Below are 22,559 nucleotides of genomic sequence, written 5' to 3' on the forward strand. Positions count from 1 at the left end.
CTGTCAAGGTATTCTTTACAAAAATCAGAATATATTACTTTTGTAAATTATAAATTCACACAGGAGGTGCTAGAATGGAATAGGATAATAATAATCAATAACAAATTCGAATAAATTCAAATTAATTTTATTTATCAAAGATATAATATTATTTGCTACAACTGTATTTCCTTACATCGTAATGCCTGTCTTACAGACAGTAGTTTCATAAACTTGAATACTTGGCTAAGATGAAATACTAGCTTAGAATGCATTTCAGTTCTCTCGAACGCGATTCTTATTGTCCTGTTAGTGTCATCCCTCACTCATCCACCATTACCCTCCATAGCATTGTAACAAAACACCATATCAATTCTATCCACTGTCCTCAGTAACTTGATCTGAAAAAATAAATTGATATCAGTACCAGAAATTTAATATGATTTTCTTCTATCTCGGCAGCCACCAACATTTGTGCCATTAATTGTATCAAAATTGTATTCCAAGAGCAGTATATCACGACTTATACAAGGGCTTATAGCTCTCCAACAATGCATCGTAAAAACTGATGATTATCGCAGGTTTGTAGAGCATTGAATTCTCTTTGAAATGATGTATTATTTCACTATTCCAATTGTATCAAAATTGTATTCCAAGAGCAGTATATCACGAATTATACAAGGGCTTATAACTCTCCAACAATGCATCGTAAAAACTGATGCTTATTGCAGGTTTGTAGAGCATTGAATTCTCTTTGAAATAATGTATTATTTCACTATTCCAACTTTTTCTTTCATTGTCTTAGCAGCTTTAATGTAGGGGGTGAAATTTTCATTGCTGTAAAATTGATCGTTTGAAAATGTCATTTGAAGTGTCTGTGGAACAATTTTGGATTTTGCAGCTTAAACTGCAGGACCAGTTAGTGAGTGAACATACCGAAAGTGCGCATCTTTATCATCCCCTCTGCTGAAGGTGTGGAACCGCTGAGTTGACACTTGTTTCAGCAATGGAAATTTCACCCCCTGAAAGCATCAGAATGCATTCTGACTCTAAAATTTAAAAATGAAGGATATGTCAATCATCAATATAATACACGCTCAAGAAGAACGTATGCACTTCAACAACATAGAAGACAATTCTTTGAGAAACGTCCTTCCTACATGGGAGCTAAGTTCTTCAACCAGCTACCAATTAATATCAGAGAGAAGGATGGTGCGATTTTCAAAAATGAATTGAAAAGATATTCAATTTCTATTAGTCCTCATACCACACAAAGCTTTCTCAACTGATTATTGTGAATTATTGTTAACTATTTTATTATTTTATGACACTATTTATATTGTAAAAATGCAATGATAAATAAAGAACTATTTGATTTGATTCGATTTGACCCCGCAGTTCTGTTTAGGGTATTAAGGAGGTAAACATATCAAAAGTCCCCACTCCTACCCCCTGTGCTAAGGTGGTATGGGTGGTTCAAAGATACATTTTTTTGATTTCTCGCATATAAATCAAAAACTATGTATCTTACGTACATAATTGTTATTTACAAAATTGAAGCTTACATAATTTCCTACAATATTCAAAACATTTTACACCTTCAAGAGCGGATATCTCGAAAACTAGAGAAGATACCGTATAGAAAAAGTTGTGAGATGAATATTGTAGGAAATTATGTAAGTTTCAATTTTGTAAATAACAATTATGTACGTAAGATACATAGTTTTCGTTTATATGCGAGAAACCAAAAAATGGTACATTTGAACCACTCACACCCCCTTAGCACAGTGGGTAGGGGTGGGGACTTTTGCTTACCTCCTTACTACGTATGCATGTGAGCATAAATTGAATCTTCATATAAATATTATTTATGATATCATGAATAATTTCGTTATAATTCTAATTAAATAAATTGACATCAGATGTTAATTAATTTTTATGTATGTATCTTAGATTAAGTGTAGTAGCATATACTTATATTTATTTTTTGTAAAGCTTTTTTGTATTTTGTTTTTGGCAAATAATATTCATTCATTCAATTAGTTTTAGTATACTGCTTGATAGGCCATAAATTAATAGTTAATACTGTTACAATTGAGTTGACAGTTAGTAGTAACAGTTGATAATAATTGTAAGAGAAGCATTTTAAAGTCACCTCAAATAGTACTTATGTTTGATATGACGGGCAAATGCTTTTCTCGAAACCAGAAATATTGAATAAGAAGGTAGTCACATCATACAAGGTAGACCTGAAAAAATATCTTAATTCAGGTTTCCGAAAATGTAACACTCTTGTAAAAAATGATAACTTATTACTCTTGAAAGTTTTAAATTTATGGAGATGAATTCAACAGATTTCTTTCTCTCTTTGAAATTCAATGGATGGGACAGGAATAATTTTATCTGTCCACCAGTTTTATTGGACACGGGAATTGCAGTAAACTGAAAAATTAGGCGAACCAAAACTTATGATCTCTTGATCATGTGATCCTCAAAGGATCACAAGGTGAAACACTGAACAAATAATGAATACAACTTGCAGCTTACTGAAAAATGGTAGGAATCATTTTCTTTAGCTCACGCGTGGATTTTCAGAATTACCGTAACTAAAGTCTCAGTAATCACATTTTTATAAATAGGTTCGCAAATATTATTTAATGGATTGAATTTTATATTATTAAAAAAAAATATAATCAAATTATGAATACGGTACTTTTAAAATTTTTATGTACTAATTTTTCCGTTCTATTATATTAGTTTTAGTATGCTGCTTGATAGGCCATAAATGGTTAATAGTAACTGTTACTATTGATAACTATAACTAACTCAATAGTTAATAGTAGCTGTTGATAATAATTGTTAAAGAAGCATAATGTCTCCTCAAATATTACTTACGTTTGAAATGATGGGAAAATGCTTTCCTCAAAACCAGAAACATTGAATAAGATAGTCACATCAAGATAGACCTGAAAAAAAAACATTTTGATTTACAGCTTCTAGACAATTCTTACTGTTTTAATAGGCCTTACATTTCAATAATGACACAAACACACAAAATTTTCAATCCCTATTTAATTTTATGTAGCCTATGACAGATACATCTTGTGTTTACAATAAGATTGACCATGATATAATATACCGTAGTTTAAAAAAATTATATAAGTAATTCAATACCTACAAAATAACTCATTAACCAAAGCAATTTTTCATCTCATTCTAAGTGATCATAGACTGTAAAATTCTTCAACTGATATATTATTTACTAACCGTCAGGCTCGCTTCACGAGCAAAGGAATATTTTTATTAGTAAAATTTTTAAAACCCATTGGCTATAATATGAACAGTAGGATCCCTAAAAGTGGGCTAGTCCAAAAATAGTTAACAAAAATATATAAAAGTGAGGCCATCTTGATCAATTTAGTGTTTTCTATTCTTTCTTTCTACTTAGAAGATTTCATAATTCATGTCTCAGCTTTTGTACAATTATATTATAAATAAATTAATCTTACAGATTATGAAAAAATTCTAGCCTAACACTGAGTTACCTGTGTTGTTGTTGTTAACCTCACTGTGTTGTTATGTTAACCACATAAATAGCAAAAATTATTGTAATATAAATCTTGTTTTACTATACACGTTACTAAACTATGAAAGCTAATTTTCAACTTGAAATTTTAATAAAATATCGCATTGAAGCTTTGGACGAAAAGAAACCATTGCTTTGTTTATGAAAAAAATATTTAGTTTATATAGAAACAAGTAGAAAAATGTAGAGAGACTAAGCTGGTAAGAATGTTATAGGCAGCGCTAGTATCAATCTTCAAAACGTCACGGATCTAGTGTATATGCTATATATAAAATGATGACGTTCTAAGTCGACCGAGTGCCTAGTGATGACGTATAATACCTTTGCTTACAATGTCGTCCGAGTGGTTTGTCGTCCGAGTGGGTACCCACCCAAATTATTTGTTTGTCAGATGGTGGAATTGGAAATATCTGGAACTCAGAATATCGGTTCCAAAGTGGGAGTACTGGTAATGTGTTTGTGATTGAGAAATGGTTCAAGTCTGACTTATTTTCTGGAATGATATGGACTAATTATCCCACTTAGTGTAATTCATAGCTCATTATATATTAAAATTATATTGGTTTATAAAATAATAGTCATGTACATATTATGCAAGTTTTCAAAACTCTGTTATCTGTTTCAAACAAGACTGATGATTGTTGATGAATTTATTTTAGGTTAACTATAGAACCCTTCATTTGTTTTGCAATAAATTTGTTTCATCCCACATCTACCCAGTCTCGCTAATAACGATCTTCAATCTTCATTTGTAGGACCATTAACCAGCCAGATGAGCTGGGTTGGTCATCATGTCAAAAATACAATATCACACAAAAGTTTTTGACAACACTGTCACATCAAAAAAATAAAACATAATGGCATGGATGGCTAAACACGGTGATGGCCACTAAATGTCAACTGTAGACTCCTGAAAAAATTCACTCAAGGAGTAGTATGGTCTGGCACGCAGCCAGGACTTGAGTCTCCTCTTAAACTCACTGTCACTCAAATGAAGCACAGATGGAGGTAGCATATTAAACATTTTAATAGCGATAATGGGATAACAGTTCTGAGCCTTACTTAGCCTACATCGAGGAACATTGACTTCAAGAGGATTTTGAAGTGAGTAGGCACTCTGCAACCCCCTCAAATTCACTGTCAGATTGGTATTCCTAATACCAACCAGGGAAGCAAAGATGAACTGGCTAAAAACTGTGAGAATCCCAAGTCTGGCGAAGAGTGGCCTACAGTGCTCCAGATGACCACTGGATGACAATATCCGAACTGCCTTCTTCTGCAGCATAAGAATACTCTCACAGTGTGAAGAATGTCCCCACAGCAGTATTCCATAGATAATGTGACTATGGAACAGTGAATAATAGGCCATAATCAAATGTTCCTCAGTCAGCAAGCACCTCAGTCTTCTCAACAGGTAGATCACACGAGACAGTCTTCTGCATACAGCATCCACATGAGCACTCCATGTTAACTTTGGATCAATGTTAAATCCCAGAAGCTTCACCGGTTCATTCAATGAATGATTGAAGTGGTTTCTCAGAGTGCACATGATATTCTGTGTCTTGCCGACGTTAAGCAACAGCTTGTTGAAACCAGCGTTCTGCACCAGCAAAGGACTCCTCCAACTCAAGGGTGGCAGCTGCAGGCGAGGATCCTCTCCCAACAAGGGTTGTGTCATCCGCAAACAGCAGCTCACTTCCGCCGACTCTCAAATCGTTCATATGCAGGATGAACAGGACTGGCCCCAGGACAGAGCCCTGCGGTACCCCATGCCGTACATGCAGTTCGCCAGATGATGCTCCCCGAACATTCACTATCTGCCTTCTGTCAGAAAGATAGGACTTGAAAGTGTCAGCAACAATGTCCGTTATACCATACTGACTCAACTTTCCAAGGAGAAGCTCATGAGACACACAGTCAAAAGCACATGACAGGTGATCAGATCGATAATGTGAGTTCGATATATTTCCAATTCCACCATCTGACAAGATAGCGGCTTCCAAAGACCTTAAAGAGATCTTTAAGGTCTTTGGCGGCTTCTCTTTGTCTCAGATACAGAGTAACGGCCAGCAACGGTCACAGTTATCACATAGTTATTCAAAAGTATTCTTTGAGTATCTATAGTGAGGTCCACGTTATAATGGAAGGTGTGATTTGCAATGATGTTGCTATCCTTGTGTATCATTCAACAAAGCAGATGGCGCTATCTCTTTCACACATTGCAAGGTTGCCACATTGTTTATCAACAATGTAGAAATTCAACTAATTGACAAAATAGGGTGACAGAATCCAAAGTCAGGGCAGTGGACTGTGAATGATAGTTGGTATTAATACCTACAAATAAATCTCTGAATTCTGTGAATAAAAATACTGATAGCTTGAAGTGTGGTAAGTACACCAATAAAAGACAAAATGAGTCAACAAGATGAGATTTAATATTAATAAAATAATAGGCAGATGGCCACATACAAAAACAAGAGTAAGTAGATTAAATTGAATAAAAAAACTTTATAAGAATTTTATTACAACATGTAATAAAACCGTTAGAAAATACAAAATTTAAATAAATTTAGGTCAATGACACTAATGACCATTGAAGCCTAACAATAATTGATAAGGTACTGTCAATGATACCTGAATTGAGAATAGAAAATTAAAGTGATACCATAATAAAGTTACTGCTGAAAAATTCAATCTTAATGATTTTAAAAAGGAATAATAACAAATGACAATGAAATGTAGATAATGCTCTATATGTAGAAATGGTTAAATGTTGATTGACACTAATACAAATAATCTTAGAATAATTGAATGTCTCGGTCGACATTAACACAAGTAAATAAGTTCAGAAATGAAGATGCCTTGGTCGACATTAACACAAGTAAGTAAGTTCAGAAATGAAAATGCCTTGGTCGACATTAACATAAATAAGTTCAGAAATGAAAATGCCTTGGTCGACATTAACATGAATAAGTTCCAAAATCAATGTCATACACATTGAAATAGGCGTCGGTGGCCTTAAAATATCACTTATGAGCTAAGGGTAGCTGTCAAATACAATGAAATGATTGTTAATATTAAGTACATTAATATAGGTGACATAAGCCTTCAATGAATTGAATGTCAAGTTAGACATCAATTGAACAACTCAGATATGGGATTACGCTTGCAAGCCAAGGGTAGCTATTAAATACAATGAAATAATTGACAATGTTGAATACAGGCGACATAGGCCTTCAATGAATTGAATGTCAAGTTAGACATCAATTGAACAACTCAGATATGGGATTACGCTTGCAAGCCAAGGGTAGCTATCAAATACAATGAAATAGTTGTTAATGTTGAATATAGGCGACATAGGCCTTCAATGAATTGAATGTCAAGTTAGACATCAATAGAACAATTAATAGGCGTCGATGGCCTTAAAATATCACTTGCAAGCCAAGGATATCTATCAACAAAATTGAATGTCTTGGTCGACATTAATATACTTGTAAAGCCAAGGGTAGCTATCAAAATTGAAATACATATTATAACCTTGACATAACGTAGGACAGTGCTCTCAATGAGACATACACTGTAACATATTGAATTCATGTACATAGGCTCGATTTCCGAAAGTATGGACAATTAAATGTTTTTAATTGCCGAAAAAGTTGAATGATAGCTACAAAAATCATATGAATGCACATTAAAATGTTTGAATTAGAAATAGAGAACAATGTGGTCCAGTATTGACACGCTGTAGTATTTTTATGAACAGTTATGCAATACATGCGTAAATAAAAGTTGATTAGAACGATTTACGTAACCTGAATAAAATTTTGAAGAAGAGATGCAGCCAGGCAGACAGGCAAGGAATCCACGGTACCCCAAGGAACAGGACATCAGCAAGCGACGATATGATGGCCATGCGATGACGAGAATGGAAGCGTCCAACACAGTAGACAATTCCCCCAGTGGGAATGTGAGCAGGAGCATGTAGAATTCCAAACAAATAATCCAAATTTCAAGTTGTGGAATTTTTAGATTGATTTCCAAACGGTAGAGATGATGAAATTGAAAGTTTGAGTTTCAAGAGGTGAAGCCAATTGTTAGAAAAATGGCAATAGACGCCAACACAAGATTGTGAGATCTTGACAAAGTTTATCAGCATAAATATATGAAGAAATTGATGAATAATTGAATCACAATTGAAGAATAGATTTAACGAATCAATTTGAAGGAATAATTCACTTTTAAAAACGTTCTGTAAACTAGATGAATTTGGATGAAAAAGTTTAGACTGGGAGCGAAAGTGCACTCCCGACTAGACGTGATCAAAGACAAGGCAAAAAGCTAAGGCTCGACTGAAAAAGGACAAGCCGGAAATGTTCAATACGTAAGTAAAATGTTTTCAAACGTTTGATGAAAAAGTAGCAAATATCTAGAAAGTAAGATGCCTAAAAGACGAAATAAATTCCAAAAAATTGAATAATACAAATCTTAAAATTGAAACGACGAATAATACGACGAATAATATCAGAAAACAAACTTGATTATGACAGTGACGTGGAACCGTGACTGTGACGTCACCGGACAGCGCAGACGGACAAAATGACGACATGACGTCTACGTAGTAACGGAACGAGTATCGAAGTGGAACCGTTCCAATCATACCGTGTCACATTTTACATAGGGTTAAGGATTAGGTTTTATTAAGATTATATTTAATAATGTTTCATAAGGATAGGTTAGGTTTTTGATTTGAAATTGCAATATGCTAGAAGGGGCTAAGGTCCAGGTGGAGTTATGTTTTTGTTGTTTCAAAGGTGAAAGGATAGGTTAGGGGGTTAGGATTTTGCTTTGAAATCCAAAGTATTGAATGTAAAAAGGTTAGGGGTTAGGTTATTTCAAGTTATATTTAAAATTGTTTCATAAGGCTAGGTTAGGTTTTTGCTTTAAAATTGCAATATGCTAGAAAGGGCTATGGTACAGGTAGAATTATGGTTTTCGATATTTCAAAGGTGAAAAGATAGGTTAGGGGGTTAGGATTTTGCTTTGAAATTGCAATATGCTGGAAGGAGTTACAGGTTTTTACAAAGATTTATATTTATTAATGTTTTAAATATTGAAGGGGAGGTTAGGGGGTTAGGTTTTTGCTTTGAAATGACAATATGCTGACTTAGCTATAGTGTTTTTCAACATTGGTTAAATAACAACCGTTATATTCTATTAATTATATTATTGAAAGGTAATCTCACTTTTATTGAATGAAATGATGATAATATATTGATTATTATATCGAATTTAATGATAAATCATCATTGGATAATAATATCATCATCAAAATGGAATGACGGCTTCAGTTACAGTGCTCGGTAACCATCATCACAAAGAACGTTACATTGAAAGATCTGACTTAATGGAACGGGAAAAAGCAGTTATTAACGCATGCGCGATACGGTGCTGTCTGAGACCAAGAGTGGTTTGTGCTGACAAAATATTTTGAGTTCCGCCGGCCTGCACGATATTCGGAGTTCCACCTGTCAACATATTTATTTGGAGTTCCATATATTTCCAATTCCGGCTAACTGCAAGATATTTTGAGTACCAGATATTCCCAATTCATGCGACCCGCTCTAAAGCATAAGTAATTACAGCTTTTAGACATACAACATAAATAGCAGCAAGCCATACTCCCATAGTATTACATCCTCTGTTCCACGTGGCAAGTTTGCATCTGATTTTCGAGTTCTACACTTTTTCAATGTGATAGAGTTTTTCAAAATGAGTTTTATGAGTAGAGGCATGGCTTACTTTCTATCTATAGTAGGCTGTGGTAGAGGAGAATTTTTAGTTGAGTTGTCAAAAAAGAAAATTAGCAATACTGCTGTACTGCTGTTCCATTGGATCAAAAGGATGGATTAGATCAAGGCAAAGACAACAATACCCTATTTGAGGTAAGGATCTTATAACAATTATTTCAAATTCACTTAAATTATTTGATTTAAATGTATCACTGTATGTTTAATTAATGTATACTGTTGTTAGTATAGTTGGCCTACAATACATTTCCGGCAGTGAACACATAATATTGTCTGCATGGAGGCAAAACACAATGAAATGCTTTTAACTGCTGCATATTGTATAGGACTGCTATTAAATTGATTGGACTAATAAAAAAATATTATTACTCACAAAAACTTCCCTTTTTTGTCTCATGACCTATATTACTGGAAAATAATACTCAACAACAATGTTGTTAGATGTTTTGGAAATTATCATTTTGATTATAGCTTAAACTATTTACTTGGTACTGTACACACATTTTGCCTTTTACTATGTACTGTAATGTTGAATGCATTGTTGCATGATTTTTCAATATTAATTTTGATTTGGTTGCCTGATTGATGTTTTATCTCCAATGATATAATTTACTCGAAACTAGCATTGTACTAATGAATCAATATTCTCTATTACAGGAATCAGATTCGGATGAGATTGTTGTAAACTCTGATAATGAGGCACACAGCTCCTTATTTTTGAAAACAAAGACTGGTGAGTTCAGACCTACTTTTTTGTGCGTATAGTTTCTTTTCCAATATAGCAGACCTCATAAACGTTTTCTTACAATATGTTAGAAGGGGGTGTGGCAATTGCCCCCCCCCCCCTGGGACGACGCCTTTGTTCATGAAATGAGCATTACTTTTTGAATACTAGTCTGTTGTAGATAGTGTTTTCCGGTAATATCTTCACTTATATCAGCCCTAAAAATACCTTTCGTTCCCAGGACACATAAGAAATGAAGACCCCAGCCCAGCTACGTATTAATTTATCAAGCGTTTCAACTGAACAGGCAGCTTTTGAATCTATAGCTGAAGATGACTGTGATATCGACACCTATGACAGTGATGCAGACCCATTATTTGAACCATCAGACTCAGATTCTGTATCTTCTGATGAAGTTAAGGTAGTGAATATGTTATATTTAGATTTATGTTTTCTTATGAATGAATAAGTTATGACCAGTGAATTTCTACCTCTATAAAGATACAGTACACTAGTATTCTTTTTATCTTCTTTCCTATCTTCTTTTTAATAGAGCAAGTATTGCAGTAGTTGAGAATGGTGATTCCATGAGTAAAAGATTCACTGCCTCCCAGTGTGAGATAATCCAGTAGGCTATTTACACACATACCAGATTTTATTGAATATCAAATAGTATGAACTACTTCTTATTGCTTCCAATTTAGGCAAAATTGTAGGCTCCTTATAAGTTGAGAGTACTTGCACCTTCATCATACTAACAGTTTGCAAAAAGACATACCACATTCAATATAATCTTCAATATTATGAGGATCATTATTAAGAATGTCAGGTAACTCAACAGTTACATTATTATGCTCTGTATATCACACTCTAAAGATGAACTATTTTATTTTACAGAAAATATGGAACCAAACAGACGTCAACAGACATTGGCTGATGAAGAAGGTGGAAACATGGTGACTGAGAACAACATTCTTCAAGAGAAAGAAACTCAGGAAAAGGAGTAAAGTTGCAAACAAACTTTCCTGGAACAAAAATATTCGTAAAGTGAATCGTCAGAAAGGGGTAGCATATACATCCATGAGGGGAAAACCTGTTAATGGAAGAAAGGTGAGAGCAAAGGACTGTTCAAAGTGTCCACGTAAGTGTAACTCTCACTTTGATGAAAGTGAATGAGTGAAGCTACATGAAAGTTATTGGAACATTGGTAATCTTGAAAAACAACGGCAATACATAAGAGGTTTAGTGGAACAAACAAAAAAAGCAGTTGTTAGAACCACTGAGCCTGAATCTAGGAGACAAAATACTTTGAAATTTTTTTTAGTAAGAGATTCAGAGAAGATTCAAGTCTTCAAAAGTTTTTTTAGAGCTACATTTCACATATCAGAAATGTTTATAAGGAATGTCATTAAGAAATCAGATGATAACAATATAGTCCAAATTGATAAGAGGAGAAGACACCAGCCCGGTTTGAAACGACCAGAGGCATGTAGAGAATATATTATAAAAGAGCATATTGAATCGTTCCCAAGAGTGCCTTCCCACTACTGTCGAAAAGATACACTTTATGAATATTTGGCTTGTGATCTCAACATAAATAAAATGTATGATTTGTATAAAACTAAATGTGAAACAGATGGTGTAGTTCCAGAAAAATTTTGGTTTTACAGAAATATTTTCGTCACAGAATTTAATATAAAAGCTCAGGAAGCTCATGAAAATAGAAACCGTGAAGCAAAAGAAATTAAAACAAGAATGAAGGAGCAAGCAGTGAATGATGAAATAAATTTTGTGGAATTCGACATGAAAGCAGTGCAGTACTGCCCATCAATTAATGCAATGGCAATCTTTTATAGGAGAAGACTTGCATATGTCGAATGAAGAAAAGGAAAAAATAATGAAGCTCAGGAAGCTCATGAAAATAGAAACCGTGAACCAAAAGAAATGAAAACAAGAATGAAGGAGAAAGCAGTGAACGATGAAATAAATTTTGTGGAATTCGACATGGAAGCAGTGCAGTATTGCCCATCAATTAATGCAATGGCAATCTTTTATAAGAGAAGACTTGCAGTTTACAATACCGCAAACAGAAATCCAATGTGTTACATGTGGCATGAAGGGCTAGCTGGAAGAGGATCAATTGAGGTTGCCTCAAGTGTTTATTTGTATTTAAAAAATGAGCAAAATGGTAAGAATTTTGTCTTAGCCTCAGATACATATGGGGGGCAAAATAGAAATGTGAACATAAGTGCCATGTTTTTGTATGCAGTGAAGACTTTGAATATAAATGAGATTAACCATTTCTATTTTGAGCCAGGCCACTCACAAATGGAATGCGACAGTGTGCATGCCCACATTGAAACTTCATCAAAAAATGTTGAAATTTATGACCCCTCAGGGTGGTATACGGCAGTTAGGATGTCGTCAAAGAAAGGCAAGTACCTACTAGTACATGAGATGAATCAGTCTGAATTTTTAGATTTCAAGTTATTAGCAAAGGAGCTAATCAAGAACAAAAAACCGACACAGCTGGAAATAATGTAAACTGGCTTAAGATAAGCTGGTTTCAATATAGGAAATCTGAGCCAAATTATATATTTTTCAAATATACAAAGAGTGAAGAGGCTTTCCACAGCATTGAGATTGTCAGGAAGAGCATAAGACGATTGTCTATATGGGATATTCCTCTAAAACTAGCTTACAATGCAGCAAATAAAATTAACGCCGAGAAAATGAAAGATTTAATGGACTTGTGCAACAAAGGGGTTATTCGTGAGCAATACAAAAACTTTTACAGAAGTTGGGTTCCTACATCACCTGGAGAGCAATTAAATGATTTCAGTGATGAAGAAGCTTGAAATAAGCTATATTGCTTACAGAATTTTATTTAGCATTAAAATAATTCATTGAAAAAAAAATCATCAAGATTTTAGATGTTTAAAGAATAATTCATTGAAGATTCGTTACATCATTATCATGATTCAGTTAGTTTTTACTATCTCATTTTCATTTTGTCTGTTTGTTTAGTAGTATGCTGTACTTAAATGATAAAATTATTGAATAAACACTGTGGGTCGATTATTTTAGTGATACAAATAAAATTATAGTAATATCTTTCAACTTGACTAAAATATTATTTCCATTTGTTTGATTTTTTTTTATATTTAATATTAATTATTGTTTTTTCAAGTAATATTACCTTAGGAATAGCATGTAACAATGAGCAAGAAAACATCCTATCAAAGCCATTCATGAAATATATTAGTCACAAAAGCGTAAATCAGGAGTATATTTTTCAATTTAAATTTGTTTGATGAAATTTTGTTTATTCTTTGTATGAGTTGTATGATAATGAAGCAGTAAGAACCATATTTAAATACTGTATAAATATTTTAGCCATGGAAATTCTAAAAATTGCAGGATGAATGAAAAATTAAATCTCAAATCAGTTTTTTGGCTGTACTGAAAAATTGCCATTTTGTAGATACGCTCATGTGATCCTAAGCCCTGGAATTTAACAAGCTTCTTTGCATCTGGGGCATTACAATAGTGGCGTCCACTAGTGTCAGCTACTAAAATTCCATCTATCTATTGTCCCTGTGAAAAGAGGTTCGCACACTGCTGTCCCAAAGTGAACGTGTGATGGCGTTTTGTCACAAATAGCAGCCACTATAGTGAGGTCCACGTTATAATGACAGTATTTGATCAACTTTGGCTCTGCTATCCTTGTCTATCATTCGACAAAGCCGGGGGTACTATCCTATTCTAGGTCCACAATGATGCCAATTATGTTTTTGACAGTGTAGAAATATAATTAATTAATGCAGAGAATCGGCATCGCCATTCTTCTATCTCTATCCACTGTCATTATAACGTGGACCTCACTATAGTGGATGCCACTATAGTATTTGTGTGCAGGGAGTTTGTTATAACACATTTAGCACCTTACATGTTCTGAAACCAGAGATCAATATTTGAAGTAGACTACTGAAGCACACAATTTATTCTATTCTGTTTATTATTATGATGTTGATCATCATCATCAATCTGATTAGCCTATAGTGAGGTCCACGTTATAATGGCAGTGGAGGAAGATATGAGACCAACGTTGCCGATCCTCACTGTCTAGTCAATGCCTTCTATTGATGGTAGCTGATACAGGTTTATCGATGTAATATCTGTTCATTCCAGTTTGAAATAATCAATTATATTTTATTAAGCAAGGAACAATATTATTCAATAATTTTATAATTAAGATGAAATATTTTGTTAATTATTAATTCTAAATTAACAGAACAAAGCGAGAAAGAGATAGTGCTCTCCGCTATGTTGAATGATAGACAAGGATAGCAAAACCATTGCTAATCGAACACTGCCATTATAACGTGGTAGTATCAATAATTATGTTTCTCATAAAGTATTTATGATGTAAAGTATAAAAAAATCATTGGCGTTAAGATGTATAACTTATTTAAAGTTAGTATAGTCACGGTCTCGAGTTGATTTCTGAACCGATTTACCACTTCCACAGCATCAAGACTACTACAATGCATAGTGTCACCTGGTCATATGGGACATGCATATAATAATACCTATATTACTTTATCCCATATTGATCAGGATTTTAATTTTTTAAATTACAATTCAATGAACAGTATTTCACTTGTCACGCCAGAGTTTTTGCCGGCTATTTGAGTCAATGAGAGGATGTCATCATGTATAATAATTGGGAATACAGTACAGGAGTCAGACATGCACGCTTGGCTTCCTTCAAACCCCCTTCCCCCCACATCGAAAAACTAGGGATCAACTTCTCAGACCACATCTGCACATTATCAATGCCTTATTAGTACTGTACAGGAAAATGTAACATTTATTACGAAGCGTACTTGGACTTAGAGTAATATAGTTTCACAAGAAATCGCCCATATAATATTTAAATCAATGGAGGAGGATAACTGAAAACATTACAACTAAAATGGTTAGAGTCAAAACATAGTGGAGCTGTTGGAGGAGAGTGTTGACAGTAATGCATCTATTCAAATGTGTGAGGACCTAATGTAGTGGCGAAGTTAGGGCACCGTACTGTAGAAATTGGAAGTAAGCAAATATACATTATTTAGATACATGCATTACTTCAAAACTCTCAGATTTCTCTCTGATTCACTTGCTTTGATCCATAGAGAAGGAGCCATTATTAAAACAAAATCTATTTAATCAAAATATCTCTTTTATTGCAGAACTTTCAATTCATGACAGTATAATTTATAAGAATCGAAATGAATTAGCAATCGAAAAACTATCCAGAAAACATACATAATTTATTTTACCATCAATACTTCAATGACAGTCAATTATATAGTTTCAAATTTCAATGATCTAATTCACATTCACAAGAGTACATATCATTAAATAAATTATCAGAGGGAATATACTGATAATTATACTAAACATAGTATTTGGTATGATTTACCAAATGATATGTTGGAAGAATGAGAATAATATTTATAGATACATAATAAATATTTATTTAAATCATATTGTTCTATTAACTTATACAGCGCTATTGAGAATTAGTTACCCAATGTCAATTTTATTTCCAACACTTTGAACAGTATTTAAATAAATATATGCTAGCAACAGATTTTTAGAATACATTTTTTTGTAAAATTTCGGTAATCATCAAAACTTTAATTCATTGCTCCAAAATTTTAAATTGTTGCTAGCAAATCAAATATAGCTGATCACTTTGAATTAGTGAAGTCATCTTTTCTTGATAAGAGATAAAAATAATTGAAGAAAGCTGTAGAATGAAGGTGACCAATAAACTTTGGAATCACACTCACTCTGACAGCTAATCAAGGGCTGGAGAGCCCTAATATGTAAAACAAAGTAGCCACTTTTTACCAAAATCCTCTGGTATAATTTATATTAAGTTAAAGAGCTTTACAATAACAGTACGGTATTCAAGGTTGGGCAAACGGAGCATTGACTTCAGGTTGGGCAACTAATTCCAAGACAACGATATACATTGAGTTTTACTTTTATAACATTGAATCAATGTAATACGAATTCCTAATCTATTTATCTTGGAGTACATATAAAACGATTTAGTAAAGTTCAATACACATTCAGTACGATGTTCGATTGCAGTAGTTCAATAGACAGGCTAATTATTTGTCAAATGAGGAATCAATTCTATTATTATCATCGTCGTCATAAACAACTATTAGTACCTGTTTGTAATAACTTGACCAAAGGAACGAATTGCCAGAGTATTAAACGGTTATGTTAGCATGCGGTATAATAGTGTTTTGTAACCATAACTAAGGCAGAATCTGATTAGAGGAGTACAGTAAACAGATTGTTACACAAACGGTCACAGCCATATTAATTTTCATATTAAAAATACATATTTCTCATAAGGTTAACATTTTTCACAAAGCATGAATTTACAAAGTGAATTATTTAATATTTATAGAATAAAAGTTTTATAACTTGAAAGGAAAAAAGATATATAAAGCAGAAAAATATTTCTATTACTTGAATATTCATATTAGAGGTTTCTATAATTCAATTGGAGATTGAAAATGATCATTCGATTAGGATAAAAAAATGTAGATTATGTTTTAAAGAACCATAATAATAATATCATATAGGCCCGGTTGCACAAAAGTGTTAAATTTTAATGGCGGTCAAACCAGAACCAGAAACCAGGTGAACACGAGAACCAATCAGAGTAGCCTTATTTTCAAAAAAGCCTTCTCTGATTGGCTCTCGAGGCATTTAATCCCTGTTGAAATTTGATACTTTTGCGCGACCGGACCATAGATTTGAAATTCTACAGAGCTCTAAACCAAGGAGAGTTCCATGATTCTTGAGTGCATCAGCAGAATACTATTGGGAGTTGAAAAATATTGAAAATACGTACTGTAATAAGCCTCTAATCAAATTCTGATTACAACTAGAGAGAAATCTAGTTGGTGTTTTATAATTAATGTCTTAAATATTCTTAATTTTAGTTTGGCTATAACTTTCTCAACTGATACCGTCATGATAATACCTGTTTCACATACTACACAATCACAATAATTTGTGTGAATTATGAGTGTTGTTCATACATCGATAAATATGTAACACATTGCACAAAATTAGATCTGAGAAAATTACATTCAAAGAGCGCAAAGGACAAATCACAAACGAATATACACACACATCTCAAACTTACATTTACGTAAACTACAATAATACTTCTCAAAAAAGATGGATTGACAATATTAGGCAACACGTTTCCAATATAGAAAAGTTCTATGTTTAACAGGTAGGGGGAATAAGATAAGGACAAGGGATGCCGTCACATTAATATAACCACACAACTAGATTACTGTAATACTATTACAATTATTATTATTATTAAAATATCTATAATTCACACCCTGCTTTAGAATCACAAATATACAAAAACTATGCTTCATTCTACTTCTTACAAGGGCATTCTCTTATTCCAACCCTAAGACTTCACAAAAATAAAAAACAACTCCGCTTCACCTTCTAACATGATTCGGCACCATAACAATATTATTTTGATTAACACTAGATTATAAACATTTGTAACAATATAGGTTATAAATAATAAAATTCAGTCAGCTCATTAACTTTGTAATTTCGAGGTATCAAACTAGAAGGATAATAAAATGCAATTGATTGTATCTTCAATATAATCTATCAAAGTCTGGAAATATTAATGAGGAGTTCAATACACTAATTACAATGATTAATACACGTCTACTCAGATGACTAATTCATTGTAACAAAAAGTTTACAAAAATAAAATTGAGCCATACAGGAATTTAGTTGGAAGAAATACAGATTAAGATACTATATAAATTTGATTGTTGGATAATTAAGGTAGATTAATTATTCAAGATTTAGAAATGATTGTAGCACACCTTAAGAACTAATTCTAGATAATTTAGAGCAGTCATGGTGGTCTGCATTTATGAAGGTGTTTATTTTGATTGTGCATTGTAATTTAGGTAGGATATATTTTGAATGAACGATACGCCAGAGATTCAAAAAATTCATAAAATAACAATCAAAAACGTACATTTTCTCCTCAAGATACATCTAAAAATGTGTACAATGGGTTCAGATAGAAAAACATATTTTTTATGGAAATTAGAATATCTAGAATAACATGTTATTATATAATATATTCAACAGAGGAACTCATCAACAATTTGTACCAAAATCTAAACCGTTTTCTGCTATGTCTAATTGGCACATTATAAAATGTCTAATTCATTTGCTACCAAAAGGTAATCCCAACAATAATATTCAAAGGATTGAATTCTTGAGTGCACTGTAACATCTATTTTCAGACAGATTCACATCTCACCACTTCTAAATCAAGAGATAAGTCTTATAATTATCTAATTTATGAAAGATAACAGAGGGCCAAGAAAGCCAAGTTGAATCACAAAATATCTACAGTTTTAAATATGTTTTTTGACTACATGCTCATTTTTGTCTGATCTTAGGTAACTGATCTGAATTTGAATGTGGTTGTTGACCATATAAAAAATGAGTATTCTTGTGTTGATTATAGGATAGAGAATACTAATACTATTAATGATGTGAGTTAACTGATTAACAATTTCAGTAATTGGAAAAACACTATCTCAATATTTTAATTTCAATGATTCTATAGTAAAGTCACCGTGCCAGAGAATAAGTATTGAGAAAGAGTATCAAGAATGATCACAACTATGTTCAAAACTGTTCAATGCTAAAAGGATATAATAGTGGTAAACATTCACCTTCGAATTCAACCCTTTGAAACAAACAAAAAATAACGACTGTGCTTACAAATAACTTGTGCTATGGATAATATGAAATTGACATGGTGATTGTTAAGGTAAAAACATATTCGAAATTGTCAAGAAAGCATTACAACTAATTTTTATCCGAAAATATGGATAAAGCACGTACACTAAAAATCTAAATACTACAGGAATATTAAAAATAATTTTTGGAAAAATATCTATGCCTACAATTTACTTTGGTGATGCATATACAAAAAAATATTGGAATTCTTTGGGTACTAGCTAAAAAGGTAAAAAACAACAATAACACAAAACTGTCCGTTCATAAACAAAATAGGTAACTAAATAAGCATTATAAACAACGCTATCTCTAATTAATCGATTGGAACAAATATAGCATCTAATTTCTGATTCTCAACAACAATCGACCATATAAAGTACTGCACGCTAATTTATGTCAGATTGGTTGAATGGTTTTATAGAACAATACCACCCACCTATTACATTCACAAACGAAAATGTTGTACATAAATCATGTAATATTTTGGTAACATTCCTACTATTCTACACAAAAAAATGTTATTGACATCCCTGAATTACCCCTAGTTTAGAATATAGCAAAAGCTATGAACCAAAAATTATATTCAATCAAATAATAACTAGATTACATACTGTAAAAATATAGAATAATATCAGATAGACAAATAACTTCATGAATCATATCTATACCAGTATGCAAGGCTTGAATGAAGCAATATATATTGAAATTCGAAAGCGATTAAATTAATTCAATCATGAACCAAATTAGTTTTGGTTAAAAGACAAACTAACAATTTAATCGGGAACCTATAAACGCTATTTCATAACATACGACTTGTATCAATACCTACTATTACTATAAGCTTGTATGCTGTAAAAGGAATCTGTATGCTGTAACATCTATTGATTCAGATTACATTTACTGGATCAGCAGACGTGGTATTTCAAACAAGATTTATCATAAACCTCATAACTGCTATAAAAAACGAGAAACAAATGGAAATAAGCAGAAGTCTTGGGGGTGATTTACAGAATTTAATTGGGATCTTTGTTTAATAATAATTTTTTAAAAACGAGAAAGATCTGCTCATTCAAGGAAGCCCTGAATACTAATAGGATATAAATTCATTTCACAAAAAATAAATCACAAATCATTGAAAATTTAATTCTAAGAGTGAAACATAAATTTAGCTAGAGCTTATTGGATCAAATGAGCCTATTTTAACAAGTACTAGACAGACGTTTCGATAAAATATTGAAATAGTCTGACAGGGAGGAAAACAGAGCTTTACAATTTGATCCTCTACCTGATAAATAATACAGGATGTAATACTAAAACAAATAAATTGAAGGAATCATTCGCTTGCACTGAGTATTCAATCTGGTCTTCCGAGGCCATCTCTTCACTACAACCATCTCTTGTCAATTACAATAGTTTTCAATATCCTAATAAAACAAACCAAGCCATTATCTCCAAATCCAATTTCTTAGCGTAATAACAATCCGACACAGCAATAATATACAAACATCTAGTTAAATTTACAACGAATGCACATGAGTAAGCATCATACAAGTATGATAATATATTCACGTCGAGTAACATGTGAAGGAAGCACATCAATAATTTAAATTAACTATACACGTAAGACACCTAGGCATACACTGTACTTTGAAACCTACACAACTCTTACATTTAAATACGATCCGATTACAATAACACTAACATTCATTTTGCAATCTAAACTCATGCTTTCAAGATTCATAAATATTTACATTAATGTATTATTCGCTTGAATGAAAATAGCAAACTTACTTTCAAAATATATACAATCAGTAGTTCAAATCCAAGGAAGGATAAGCATGCTGCATTACAGAAGATGATAATACAACTAGTAACAAACTTACTAGTATTTGTACTTTTCAATTGATAAGTAGTTATCTCACTATGTGTCAAATCTATTATTTAACAAGTCCCTGTACACAATAGTTCATTAAATGACACATAGATTATATCGAAAACATCAAATAATGCAGTGATCTTAAAATACTTGATTATAGGAACGCCGAAAAAATATTATTGTGACACAAATTTAATCAATGTTTTTACATAATAGTATTTGTCACCACTCTGAAGTGAAATTGAAGCTAAGATTTAGTTGTTAGGCATTATACTTTAAAACAAATTAACAATGTTGCACTACAATTAATAGTAATTGCTCAATTATTTTCAAATGAGCCTATTACAAAATTAATATCCTTTGAAATTATGTAAGCATAAATATACTGACTAGAGAGGAAAAACAGCTTCATGGTATAGCATAAAATAAATAAAATGGTGCTACGAACTTTGGGACCAACACTTTTTGGGACTATAATAATAATATCGTGTGACCTGGCTGGCTCAGATCTGGTGTCAGAGTTTTCAGGTCGCAACTGATCAATTTCAGGGCCTCTGACATGATCTAACGACTGCTTTTTAGGCAGCCGAAACACGGACACGTTTTTGGGACTGAAGAGTTCCGACATAAGAAGGGATGGCTCCAGCTCTTCGCAGGTGAAATCAGGTGTCTCCAACAGGTGATTGCAATTCAGTTGCAGGCCTATTCACCTATATATTAATATGTATTCAATATACTTCTTATATTCATTTATTCACATATCAAATAAAAATTATTATTTCCGCTAATTCAATCAGAAAATAAAGAGTTTCTAGTTTGGATTAAGTGACAGTAGTATGTGAACCTGTCGAATGAACCGACTATTGTTTGCTAAAGAGGCCACAGACTTGGTATTCAATTACCTCTTTAGGAGGAAAAATAGATGGTCCCAAAGTTCCGGTCACCCAATAAAACGAGTCAAACAAAAACAGCAACAACAATAATTAAAGCTGGCTGCCCAAGAGATCAACAACAGCGAATGGTAACAACTTTATACAGCGTTGTAAATAATAGTATAACAAAGGAATGCAATGCTGAGTGGGGGTGGGGGGGGGAGGTGACAAGAGAGAGTGAGAGTGAGAGAGTGAGTCAGAGAGGCTGCCGACCCTGTCTGGTTTTGATTGGTGGATGACTCAGAAGAGCAGGAAAGAGACCCGGGTGCGACGAGCATCTCCCTTGGCTCTCCGAGCCATCCCGAACTGTCATATGGACGGGTCCGTGCCGGCGCCGCCGCCCAGCTTGCCGCCTTCGCCGCCCCCGGCGCCGCCCGAACCCTCGTCCTCTCGGAGACCGCCTCCGGACGAGCCACGGGACGACAGGCCTCGGAAGTCCAGATTGTACTGCAACGCAACAAAGTCCACATGTCATACAAAAGGTTTCACTAAAACAGTATTATTTATTCAAAATGAAAAACATTTGGTTGCGATATTCGTGAAAACAAAAATGTAATCACGGTTTTTTGTCGATATTTTCCCAAATTAACTTTAAAGTAGATAATTCATTAGTTATGGAACCATCATGACTGATCAAACTTGATAATTTAAAGCTATGCAAAGGCTAAAAAAAAAACTTCCTACTGGTGATATTTTTCAGTGTTTTTCGATTTTTATATCATCAAGCTATCAAAATGAAAAAGTTTTCTTGGGAAAACATTTTTTTCCG

The 22,559-nt window shown here is 33.0% G+C and overlaps 1 protein-coding gene and 2 long non-coding RNA genes across 6 annotated transcripts in view; 1 reads left to right on the forward strand and 2 right to left on the reverse strand.

Moving 5' to 3' along the window:
- Positions 1 to 2,144: 2,144 nt before the first annotated feature.
- LOC120349802 lies at positions 2,145 to 3,935 on the reverse strand. Its single transcript, XR_005570423.1, has 3 exons — positions 3,525 to 3,935; positions 2,875 to 2,945; positions 2,145 to 2,228 (listed from the first exon to the last, which is right to left on the reverse strand). It is a non-coding gene; the product is annotated as an uncharacterized LOC120349802 (long non-coding RNA).
- Positions 3,936 to 10,025: 6,090 nt separating this feature from the next.
- On the forward strand, positions 10,026 to 12,031 carry LOC120349803. 2 transcript variants are annotated; one of them, XR_005570424.1, is made up of 3 exons: positions 10,079 to 10,105; positions 10,338 to 10,517; positions 10,994 to 12,031. It is a non-coding gene; the product is annotated as an uncharacterized LOC120349803 (long non-coding RNA). The 2 variants fall into 2 exon arrangements; XR_005570425.1 differs by lacking the exon at positions 10,338 to 10,517 and having other exon boundaries at positions 10,026 to 10,105.
- Positions 12,032 to 15,308: 3,277 nt separating this feature from the next.
- LOC111045409 (alpha-catulin) overlaps positions 15,309 to 22,559 on the reverse strand; it is a 49,055-nt gene continuing 41,804 nt past the window's right edge. For 2 of the 3 annotated variants that reach the window (XM_039420650.1, XM_039420651.1), the window contains exon 12: positions 15,309 to 22,237. In XM_039420650.1, coding sequence (XP_039276584.1) covers positions 22,100 to 22,237 — 138 coding nt within the window. In that variant the 3' untranslated portion in view covers positions 15,309 to 22,099. The remainder of the gene's footprint in view (positions 22,238 to 22,559) is intronic. The other variant, XM_022330811.2, reaches the window with a different exon arrangement.

Source organism: Nilaparvata lugens, chromosome 2, assembly GCF_014356525.2.
Source record: "Nilaparvata lugens isolate BPH chromosome 2, ASM1435652v1, whole genome shotgun sequence".
Classification (NCBI taxonomy): domain Eukaryota; kingdom Metazoa; phylum Arthropoda; class Insecta; order Hemiptera; family Delphacidae; genus Nilaparvata; species Nilaparvata lugens.